Source organism: Sturnira hondurensis, unplaced genomic scaffold, assembly GCF_014824575.4.
Source record: "Sturnira hondurensis isolate 20B ecotype Veracruz unplaced genomic scaffold, ASM1482457v3 Scaffold0003693, whole genome shotgun sequence".
Lineage (NCBI taxonomy): Eukaryota > Metazoa > Chordata > Mammalia > Chiroptera > Phyllostomidae > Sturnira > Sturnira hondurensis.
This window is the reverse complement of record NW_028076324.1, coordinates 6,805,452-6,815,873: the sequence shown is the minus strand read 5'-3', so window position 1 is coordinate 6,815,873 and position 10,422 is coordinate 6,805,452. Positions and strand designations below refer to the sequence as shown.

The 10,422-nt window shown below is 54.3% G+C and overlaps 1 protein-coding gene across 1 annotated transcript; it reads right to left on the bottom strand.

Moving 5' to 3' along the window:
* Window positions 1–211: 211 nt before the first annotated feature.
* On the bottom strand, window positions 212–9,147 carry BSG (basigin (Ok blood group)). Its single transcript, XM_037042274.1, has 8 exons — window positions 8,995–9,147; window positions 3,183–3,339; window positions 2,441–2,520; window positions 2,167–2,303; window positions 1,818–2,091; window positions 1,312–1,336; window positions 1,071–1,134; window positions 212–993 (listed from the first exon to the last, which is right to left on the bottom strand). The coding sequence occupies exons 1-7, from the start codon at window positions 9,059–9,061 to the stop codon at window positions 1,071–1,073; spliced, it is 804 nt and encodes a 267-aa protein (XP_036898169.1). The 5' UTR covers window positions 9,062–9,147; the 3' UTR covers window positions 212–993.
* Window positions 9,148–10,422: the final 1,275 nt, after the last annotated feature.

Here is a 10,422-nt window from a genome sequence, read left to right as displayed (position 1 = left end):
TGCCATCACCCTTTATCCTGGAAACAAAGCTCCCAGCTCAAGTGGTCAGCTCCATTCCACCCTGTCCTGTCCCCAGCCCTGCCCCCTGCACTGTAACCTTACTCTGGGCCTCAGCACAGTTAAGCACTTGCCCTTCAAGCTAAACCTCCCTCCTGCACCCACCATACTCTCCTTGTAAAATCCAGACCCAAAGCAGACATGAACCAGGACAGGGAGAGGCGGATCTGCCTTTATTGGTTGGGGGGGGGGGGGGGGGGGGGGGAGGTTCCCAATCTCAGTGAGGACACTGTGGAGGTTTCTTCAGTCACCATGGACATGGATGGGAAAGGGGGTGTTACAGCAACTCCCACTCCACGCTGGTCGCCTACACCACTGCCCCCAAGGGCAGGGAAGGGAGGAGCAGTGAGGAAGATATCCCAAGGGGTGGCCTGTCCCATGGCACACAGACCTGTGGTGATGCCACAGTGCTGGCTTCAGACAGGGAGAATGCCAGGCATCGTGACCTGTGAAAATGCCAGGCCTGTGTCCTTCTGAAAATGGCAGGGAATCGGCAGAACCAAGGCCCAACAGTCTCAACAGGTGAGCCACAGCAAGAGTCTCGGGAAAAGGCCAGTGTGCCCTCCACAACCCCCCAGCATGATGGCCTAGAAAGCTAAATGCCCAGGGGACACGGAAGGTGTGGGTTTTGGGTGCAGGGTGGGGATGGGCAATGGGCAGCAGGGGCCTCCCACAGAACCTTGCGGCTCCCCTAGAGGAGGTGGGCTAGAGGGCTCTTAAAAAGAAAAAACAAAAACCCTAAGGAATGGAATTCTACATAGAGAAAACCCTAGTTTAGATTTTTTTAAAAATAAGAGAAAATGTGATCTGAACCCGCAGCATGGTCTACTTTGCAGGGCAGTTTCCTTCATGAGGAGAGGACTTGGAATGGCACGGACACCCTGGACACCAGGCTCCTCTGGACAGCAGCTGGGGCCTGTGCAGACCCCTCGCCACCTGCAGGAGGAGGGACACTCAGACTCCAGCACCACAAGGCAGACCCCGCCCAGAGCCACACCCCTCACTTTACTCACTCAGTTGGCGTTCCTCTGGCGGACTTGCTTGCCTTTGTCATTCACATGGTGCCCACTGCTCTTCCTGGGGACATTGTGGTGGGGACATTGTGGGGGGGGGGTGCTTTTCAGGACTCAGGTGGACGAAACAGCCACCTGTCACCCCCACCTCCAGTCACCAATGGAGAGGCATCCAGGCCAGCAGCTCCCCCAGCGCTGCCCACACCAACCCCTCACCCAACACTGCAAGGCCAGGACTCACAGTGGAGCAGAGCCTGTGTCCTCATCTGTGCGGATGTGCAGCCAAGTCACATGCAAGAGAAGAACAGGCCTCAGGGGTGGTTCTTGTCCTCTTGGACCCTGCCCTGTGTCCCCAACTGGACATGTGGGGAGCCAGGCCCATCCCTGGGACATGTACACTCAAAGTGAGCTTTCTGGGGTCATAGCCTGAGGGTCCCAGAAGCTCTGCCTGCTCTCCTTGTCCATTCACAGGCAGGTGGGCACCCTGGCCCGGCCCAGCCCTGGCAGCTCAAGTTTTCTGAGCTTTGTCAGGTATAGTCATGGGCTGGTTTGGACAATGGCCCTTGGACCCAAACAGTTGCTATGAGGGGAGAATGAGCAGCTGAGGGTGGCTGCTCACCAGATCCCCAGCCTCAGAAGGTGGGGCAATCCCTGGGGAGAGGCCTGGGGACCTGACCAGGTGAGGGGGTGGTCCCTCAACCTGGATGGTGCCTAAGCCCTTGGTCCGAGGGCACAGGGCCAGCTCACCATCCAGGATGTCATCTGACTTCCGCCGCTTCTCATAGATGAAGATGATGATGACCAGCACAAGCACCTCGGCCACGATGCCCAGGAAGGGCCAGAGGGCGGCAAGGTGGTTGCGCACACGCAGCGTGATGATGGCCTGGGCAGTGCCCTCCATGCTGGTGCCGTTGCAGGCATACTGGCCGGGGTCGGCCTCCAGGTCCAGGTTCTGCATGTGCAGCTCTGTCTTGGTGTCCGAGGACACCACAAACTTGTTCTGGGAGTTGTTGGTGAGGACCTGGGGGCAGGTGGATCTTGTAGGATAACGAGGCCCAGGTTATACCCCCCAGCCCCAGGAAGGTGCAACCCTCACCTGGTCCCCAGCTTCGGTTATCTTGTACCACACCCACTCGGTCACTGGGGGGAAGGACTCAGACTTGCAGGTGAGCACAACCATCTCCCCCTCAGTGGCATGCTCTGACTTCTTCACGGCCTTGATCTTGGGGGGCCCTGGTCAAGAGAACAGTATGGCGGAGCTTGAGCCCCACTGCCTGCAGGAGCTGACCCTCCTTCAGTGCATAGGCTTCTCTCTCCCCAGAGATGGAGGAACCTGCCCCTTCCGACAGTCTGGGGGCCACAGGGCTCACCCTTCACGCCCACGCTGGTCCTGCCTAGCTCCGGGAGGAAGATGCAGAAGTACTGTCCTGAGGGCTCGTCTGTGTCCAACCTGCAAGCAGACATGGCTGTGAGCTGCCCTCTGCAGGTGGGGCCAGAGCAGGGCCTCTGTAGTGATGGTTAGGAGGGTGCATATTGCTCATGTCCCATCAAAGAGGGATGAGGTGGTTTTGGGGATGGCGGATGGGCTTGGCCCTGCTCCCAACCTGGCACCCTCACCAATGAGCCCCTGCACCCAGGAACCCCTGAAACTTGAAAACAGTTCTGTGCTTCCAGGGCTGGCTTGGCCTCAATTAAGACAAGGCTTCAACTTGGGCAGCCTTGAGTGCCTGAGACCTTAATAAACCATGAATTCAGGGACTGCAGGCTGGGGGAACCCCTGTAGTGGCCTGTTCACATGCCAGCACCCAGAGGAAGGAAAAAGGGGTCTCAGAGGCCACGATGCCTGCCCGCTACTAGATCCTCCCTGGTTCCTGGGCTTCTCACAGCTGAGGGATCTGAGCAGAGGCTGTGTCTAACGTCTGTCCCGTGTGGACCCAAGGACAACAGCCTTCATTCTGGCTGGCTGCGAGGCTGTTCATAGTGAGAACCAATTAGAGCAAACAGGCAACAAAGAGCCCAGGGTGAAACCCGCCCCCTGAAAAGAGGCCCCACCCCTCTTCTGCTAGGACCAGGGGGACATGGGGCCTGGGTGCCTCCGTGGGCCTCACGCACTCATACTGCGTTGTCCTGCTGCGCAGCTCATCCTCCTTCAGCACAATGTCCCCTTTCAGCCAGCGGTGGCCCAGGATCTCAGCATCACTGCCATTGAAGGTGCAGGTGAGGCGTGTTTTGGAGCCATCAAAGTCTATGGAAGTCAAGATCTGGCTCTCTGTGTGGCCGAATGAGAGATTAACCAAGGGATCAGAGAAGGACAAAGTCTGTGACCCGCCCCCCCCCAGCTGCCTGCCCAGTTGTCCTGTAGCAAATCCGCAGTGGCACCTCCACAGTCACAGTGCCCTCTTGGGGCAGAGAAGCCACGGCCCTGTTGACAAGTCCAGAGCCTCACTGGCACATTCAGGAAGGGTCTCTCCTTTGGAGTTAATGGAGCCTCGGCTCTGAAGAGCTGCTGGGTGAGACAGGGGCTTGAGGTGGGTTTTGTCAGCAGACAGGGGTCTCAGGTGTGGGAATAGAAGCCGATACCCACTTGGGGTCCCAACTAATGGGCCCAGCCCAGCACAGACCCTAATTTCCTTTAAAAAAAAAATCTATCCGTGCTCAGAGCACCACTCCCTCGCTGGACAGTCTTGCACATTCCCTCTTCTTCCTCAAAGCAAACCACCGTGATGGGGACAGGTGTGCTGGGCTTGTGGGCTGGGCAGCACAGGAGATGACAGGGCCAGGGCATGCCAGCTGCCCCCATCCTTGAAAGAGCCTTCTTCCCAGGTCAGGAGTTCCCACAGCCCATTCGCAACTGCCATAAAGCCACCATACAGGAGAGTCTGTTGTCCTGCCCAGGACACTGAGGATGGACTCCCACTAGCAAAGGTCCTTTAACTCAATTTCCATTTAGGCAAATCAGCCCTGGCTGGTGTGGCTCAGTGGATTGAGTGCTAACCTGCAAAATGAAACGTCTCCAGTTTAATTCCCAGTCAGGGCACATGCCTAGGTTGTGGGCCAGGTCCTCAGTTGGGGGCATGCAAGGGGCAACTGATTGATGTTTTCCTTCCTCTCTTTCTCCCTCCCCTTCCCTCTCTCTTAAAATAAACAAAAGCTTAAAAAAAAAAGAAATGTGAAAACCACTTAGAATCTAGTAAGAAACATAAGAGACTGGATGTAAGCTAGGAGGGCTCCTCTTCAGAGACCAGAAGTGAGAGGTGAACTCCAATCCCCTAGCATTCACAGAAGAAGCTAGGCAGGTGTTCCATGGACCAGAGGTCAAGGTGAGGGGGATGGAGCCTTCTGCCACCACTGCACAGCCACACCAGATGCTGACCAACCACCAGTGGGGCAACAAGCACACGCCTGTCCACACCAGAGCCCTGTCCCAGGGTGGGGGCAAGAGTGTGAACACCCCTGCCCCACCACTGTGTGGTCTCAGGCACCACGAGGCTGCCCACACTGGCCCCCATCTACCTCCTTTGGGGTGACTCCAAGGCAGAGCTTTACATGGAAGTGTCTGTTTCTCCAGGACGGTCACCCATACCCTGGGGCCCAGGAGACATCCCCTCTAAAAGGCTCTACCCATAGAATCAAGCACAAAGCGATTCAGCCAGAGCTGTTTACAGTGAGCCTCTTTTCCTTTCAGTCTGTGGGGAGAAGCCTGTGGCATAGCGTGGTGAAAAAGCACAACATAAGACTGTGTTTGAACAACTTCTGTTCAGAGGCCGCCACAGTAGCAAAGTGGCTACAAGAAACTCAGCAGCCTGGCAGCCACCCAGCAGGCCCATCCCACCCGGACCCCCGCCTCCTCATTGGGGACACCCAGTGGCTTTGCAAGCAAAACTCTGAAATCACAGAATAAAACACAGGAAATTGGGCAGAATGATCAGAGGTAGTGACCCCCATCTGGATGGTTCTCTTAGCTGCCAGGACTCAGCAGCAGTATAAATCGATTCCATGAGCAGCAAACCTCTGGCTTATACCTAATACCCCACTCCACAGGGAAATGACAGGAAGGTATTCTCCTGCATCCACTGGACACCACACCGGACTCTCATCACATGAGCAAAGCTTGCTTGGCCTTACCCGCCCACAGAGACACCCAGTTAGTTGTTGGGAAAACTAAACCTCAAAACCTAAAAGGGCAGCAGAAAAACTTTGTCCCCGAGACCTCACAGCTAGATCTGGAATGACCCACAGGCAGGACACACCTGGTATCTCCTCAGACAGTCTGAGATCGGCGTGCACCAAGCATGCAGCCCCAGCCCCACACCTGTACTGGGTCCCAGGGCAACAGCCCAGGGTCCTGGCACTTCAGTCCTCAGTGAGACAGCGCCCCCCCGCCCTGCCCCACTGTAACTTGAGGCAAGCAGACCCAATTTTCCGGCTGTGATTCTAGTCTGGGAGGATGGGGACAGGACATGTGCACAGCCAGGTAGGGCTGCTTCCTTTACAGACCAGTCCTCACCAACCCACCGCTGGCTACCTGTTGGATCTTTCTTTAAAAGAAGACACAACGTCTCAGAATTCCAGGCAAGCACGGATGAAACAAAAGGCTCAACCACAGCCAGACAGGAAATGCAAGGAGGGATCTGGGGCTGAAGCACCCATCTGCTCCCAGGGAGTGTAGACATACATACCCTACACGTATGCAGAGACATGTACCCGCACACAAACGCATGCATACACACACAATCACAGTTCCCTTGTTGCCTGAAGGAGAGCACAGGCTGCTGGTCAGGAGGCCCTGGGGGCCCAGGCTGTCTGTTCTGGGACAAAGCGGCTCCAAGGTCCCAGTAATAAGTGGACCTTACATATTCCCATCTGGGGTGGTCCAAAGGCAACTCACAGGGCTCAGGACAGGTAAAGTTAAAGCTAGAAACTCCACTGCCTGACCTGGAAGCCACCCAGTAATCCATACTTCTCAGGAATTAAAATTTCCCAAGACTGCAAAACAAGCAGCTATGTGCCAAGCTAGAGCAGTCAGGACAGGAAGTGAGGCCAAGGCAGTCCTCCCAGCCGGGCCTGCCTCTTTCTACTGTAGAGCCTCAAACCCTTACTTGGGCTCTTATCTCCTTACCCAGGGGCTGCCAGAGAGGAGGTCAGTCAGATCTCATCCTGGCCATACTTGCCTCCCTGTGGCAGAAAGAGGTGACTCAAAAGTGAGCCTAGAGCCCCTCAGGCAGGCGTCCCTGCTCTGGACTGAGGGCTACGAGCAGCGTGGTATCAAGGCCCCACCTGGGCCACCTGCCAGCTGTCTCACCAGGGAGCCTCCTGAGAGATGGCCACCATGCTGTCACATTTCTCTCATGCATCTTCAACAGGGCCACATCACTCCCAGGGAAAGGAGGGGTGTCTAGGAATTACAATGGCTGTGACCCTACCCAGGGTCACCACACACAGAGACCTGCCACTGTAAATGATGTTAACATCTAATATTAAAATGTCACTGGGACAGGGCTATTAGGAAAAAAAGTCTCCCAAGGTTGGGGCATGGGGTGGCTGGAGAGTGATGTTGGAGAAAGGTTGAAAGCACATCCTCTAGCAACCCCTGGCCAAACTCAATGTCCAGGACTTGGGGGAAGCACCCCTGGAATTCACAGGGAGTAGGAGCACCAGGAGACTGGAGAAAGAAAAGCGAAAACGCCATTTGGTGATTCTGGCCCTGTGACTGTAACCCACATTGCCAAGTAAAGTCACCTTCATCTAAAAACAACCACCCCTCCTCGGTGCCCACTCAGCAGCCAGGCTCGGGGCATGGGGCCAGGCAGGCCTCGAGGCAAACAGCCAAGAAACTTGTAGGATGAGGCTGAAGGTACCCGCCCTCCTCCCCACCCATGGCAGCACTGCAGGGCCCACATAGTAGCCAAGAATGTTTCAGGGATACCAGCCATGGGCTCCTTACCTCCCCGCCTAGTCCCTCCATCCCTCCAGGAGGTGGCTCCTGCTCCCCTCACCTGAGGCTCAGAGAGGCCAAGCCATTAGCCCAAGAGACCCAGCTGGAAAGCCAGCACTCTCCCGACCTGCCTGGCCAGGACAACAGGGCTCTGGGCAATCCCAGGGACAGCCAGGGTCTCCTGGCAGGAGAATCGCCCCGGGGCCTCAGGGGACCAGGGAACTTGCTCCTGGCAAGAGCTCCCAAAGCATTTCTGGAGTGCTGACCTGGCCAGGAAAGGCAAACACTATCACTAAGTGACCCCTCCCAGGCAGAAAAAGGACATGTGGTGACATCCTCCGAAAGACCTTTAGATCTTTCCAAGAGTCCCTGGGAAAGGTGAACTGTCGAAAGTGAAAGGGGGGAACAAAACAGACAGGAGTCCCAGGGGAGTCAGACACAAGGTAAGGGTGCAAGAACAGTCCCAAATGTACAATGGCACAGATCCTCTAGGCTTCTTGGCTACGGCTCTATAGTCACCCAGAGCTTCCGCTCTAAGGAGAAAGGAACAAACTCAGAAACTGTTCCCAGCAGAGGAAGAGCATGAGCCCTTTCACCCCACTGGCCAACTACAGTCATCGAGGGCTATTTCTAAAGGGCGCATGCTGCCAAATGCAGCTGTGAACCCCCAAACTCACTTCACCTATGGGCTCCTGAGTCTTTCCAGACAGCAGTAGCAGGCAGACAGGCCCTTGCCCAGAGGCATTCAATAAATGGCTGTGTTGATTATCAGGGAGAAGAGAGATGCGAATGAGATCATAAGGTAGATCATAAGTAACTCGGTGAAGCCTGTTCAAGAGGCAGTCCTTCCAGGCCCCTGCCCAGGACAGTTCACATGCCGCTCAGAGCCCCCCAGGAGCTACCTTCCCAGAAGAGCTCCAAGTCATTCTGGTCTGTACTTTGTTCCCTACATGCCGGTCACTAGAAATCTTTAACCCAGAACCAAATGGGAAGTCTCAATACAGGAAGAAAATATCTATTGGGCCTTCCCCTGGAAAATTACGCCTTAATTTGTTTCTCATGAGCATTCTCTAAATCATATCTGTCCACCCCCGCCCCCAAAGAAGAGCTCTAAAATTTAATGCTGTTTGATGGTCTGCAAAAATTTTCTTCACTTCCAGCTCTTTACTGGGTGAGCAGGGCAACCTCACAGTGGCCTTGGAATATTCTACCTCCCCTCCTAGGCCTGTTTCCATCCCTGGAAAAGGAGGTGGGTGAACTAGATACGCCATCTCATCTGTGCAGGGAAATCAGAAAAACAGGCGGCAGAGAGTGTTGGCTTCCCTACAAGGGTTTAAATTTAAACGTCTGTGCTAACACCAGGAGCAGGTGCATACCCAGAGTGAGACTCGGGACCTAAATCCCGTCAAGAATGACAATCCCTGCCAAATCCAAGACTGCCCGCCTCAGGGACACTCACGTGCACTTCCTTCCTGCGTCTACTTGAGGGGAAAAGCCCCCTTTCCAGATGAGAGCCAAGGGCCCCCGAGGAGCCCAGGAGGTCCTCAGCCGCACCTCTTGTCCCAGTACAACCCCGGCCGGCAGGCGTGTGGGGGAGGCCCACTCTCAAGCTGCCTCCCCAGGCTCCTGGGCTCCCGTCCAAAGGGGACGCTGTAGGACCCAATCAGATAGTCCCTCCCTGCAGGGAAAGGGTGGGGGGGGGGCCGCCTCCAGATCCTCTCCCAGGTACCCTCATCAGGATCGGGCCACTCCCGGACCCTGGTCCCTTCCCCAGGGCTCCGAAACCCTGAGACTTCACCTCCAGAATCTCGTCGGACACCCCCAGCCTCCCATGCTGGGGTTTCCCCACACAGGACCTCCGCGGCGAGCCCCGTGGGTGACTGTTAACTCCGGGTACTACCTCCCCTGGAGCTCCTGGGTAGTAACCTCTCCACCCACGCCGGAGGGACCCCCGAGGCTGGACCCGCATCCGTCAGGCCCAGTCCTTACCCGCTCTGGAGCCGCTCTCGGCGCCCAGCAGCGCGAGCCCTAGAACCACTAGTAGCTTCATCGCCATGTCGCCTTCGCCTCCGCCGCCAACCAACGCCCGCTGCGTTATAAGAACCCGGAAAGCGGGCCGGAAGCGCGCGCGCAGGGCGGAGCGCGCTGGGCCCGCCGGCCGCCGTCTGCGCACGCGTGAGAACGCACGTACACAAGCGCTGGTGCGGGCTCGCACTACGAAAGCCCGGAGGTTGGCACCACGGACTTGAGCAAGTCCTGCGACCTAGGGCGTGGCCACGTTGCTAGGAAACTGGGGCAGGGCATTCATTTATTCAGCATGTTACTCAAGACCTAAGCTGACTTGAAAGTGGTTAAAATCATGTGTATTTACCACAATACAAAAATAAAAGCATTAAGGGAGGCCATAGAGATCCCTGTGAACAGGTGGGATATGTCACCTGGAAGAGGCGGGGCCTGCCAGATTTAGCAAATGACACCTGGATGGCAGTTAAATTTGAATGTAAGGCGGGAAACGAGTAATTTATTAGTGTAACTAGCCCATGAAATTTTTGCACATGGTGATACTTTAAAAGTATTCGCTATTTATCTCATTCATTATCTGAAATTCAAATGTAACTGGCAGTACTGTATTTTGTCTGGAAAGTCTACTCTGAGGTCTCAATGGTTTTTAACAAATACTTCTTAAAACTACAAAATAATTTCAAACAAAAACAGGTAATATAATCTTTGTGAACTTGGATTAAGCAATGATTTCTTATATATGACACCAAAAGCACACACAACAAAAGAAAAAATAAATTGAACTTCATCAAAATAAAACCTTTTGTGCTTCAAAGAACAATAAGAAAATGAAAATGCAACCTGTAGTATGGGAGAAAATGTTGCTTAATCGTGTATCTGATAAGATATTTATACCTAGGATATATAATGAACGCTTACAACTTAATTTAGAAAGACAATACCCAATTAAAAAACAGACAAAGGAGCCCTGGTTGGTTCAGTGGTTGGAGCATCATCCTTTTACACTGAAACGTTGAGGGTTTGATTCTCAGCCGGGGCACACTTCTAGGTTGCAGGTGTGATCCCTGTTCAGGGTGTGGTCAGGGTGTGTATGGGAGGCAATCACTCTATGTTTTTCTCTCACATAGATGTCTCTCCCTCTCCTTCTCTCTCACTCCCTTCCTCCCCTCTAAAATTAATAAACATATTTAAAATTTTTTTAATGAACAAAAGATCCAAATACATGTTTCTCCAAACAAGACATGCAAGTAGACAATAAGAACATGAAAAGTGCTCAACATCGTGAGCCATTGGGAAAATGAAAATCAAAACCACAGTGAAACGCTATTTCATAGCCACTAGGATGTCTTCAATAAAAAGGCAGATAATAACCCTGACTGGTGTGGCTCAGTGGAT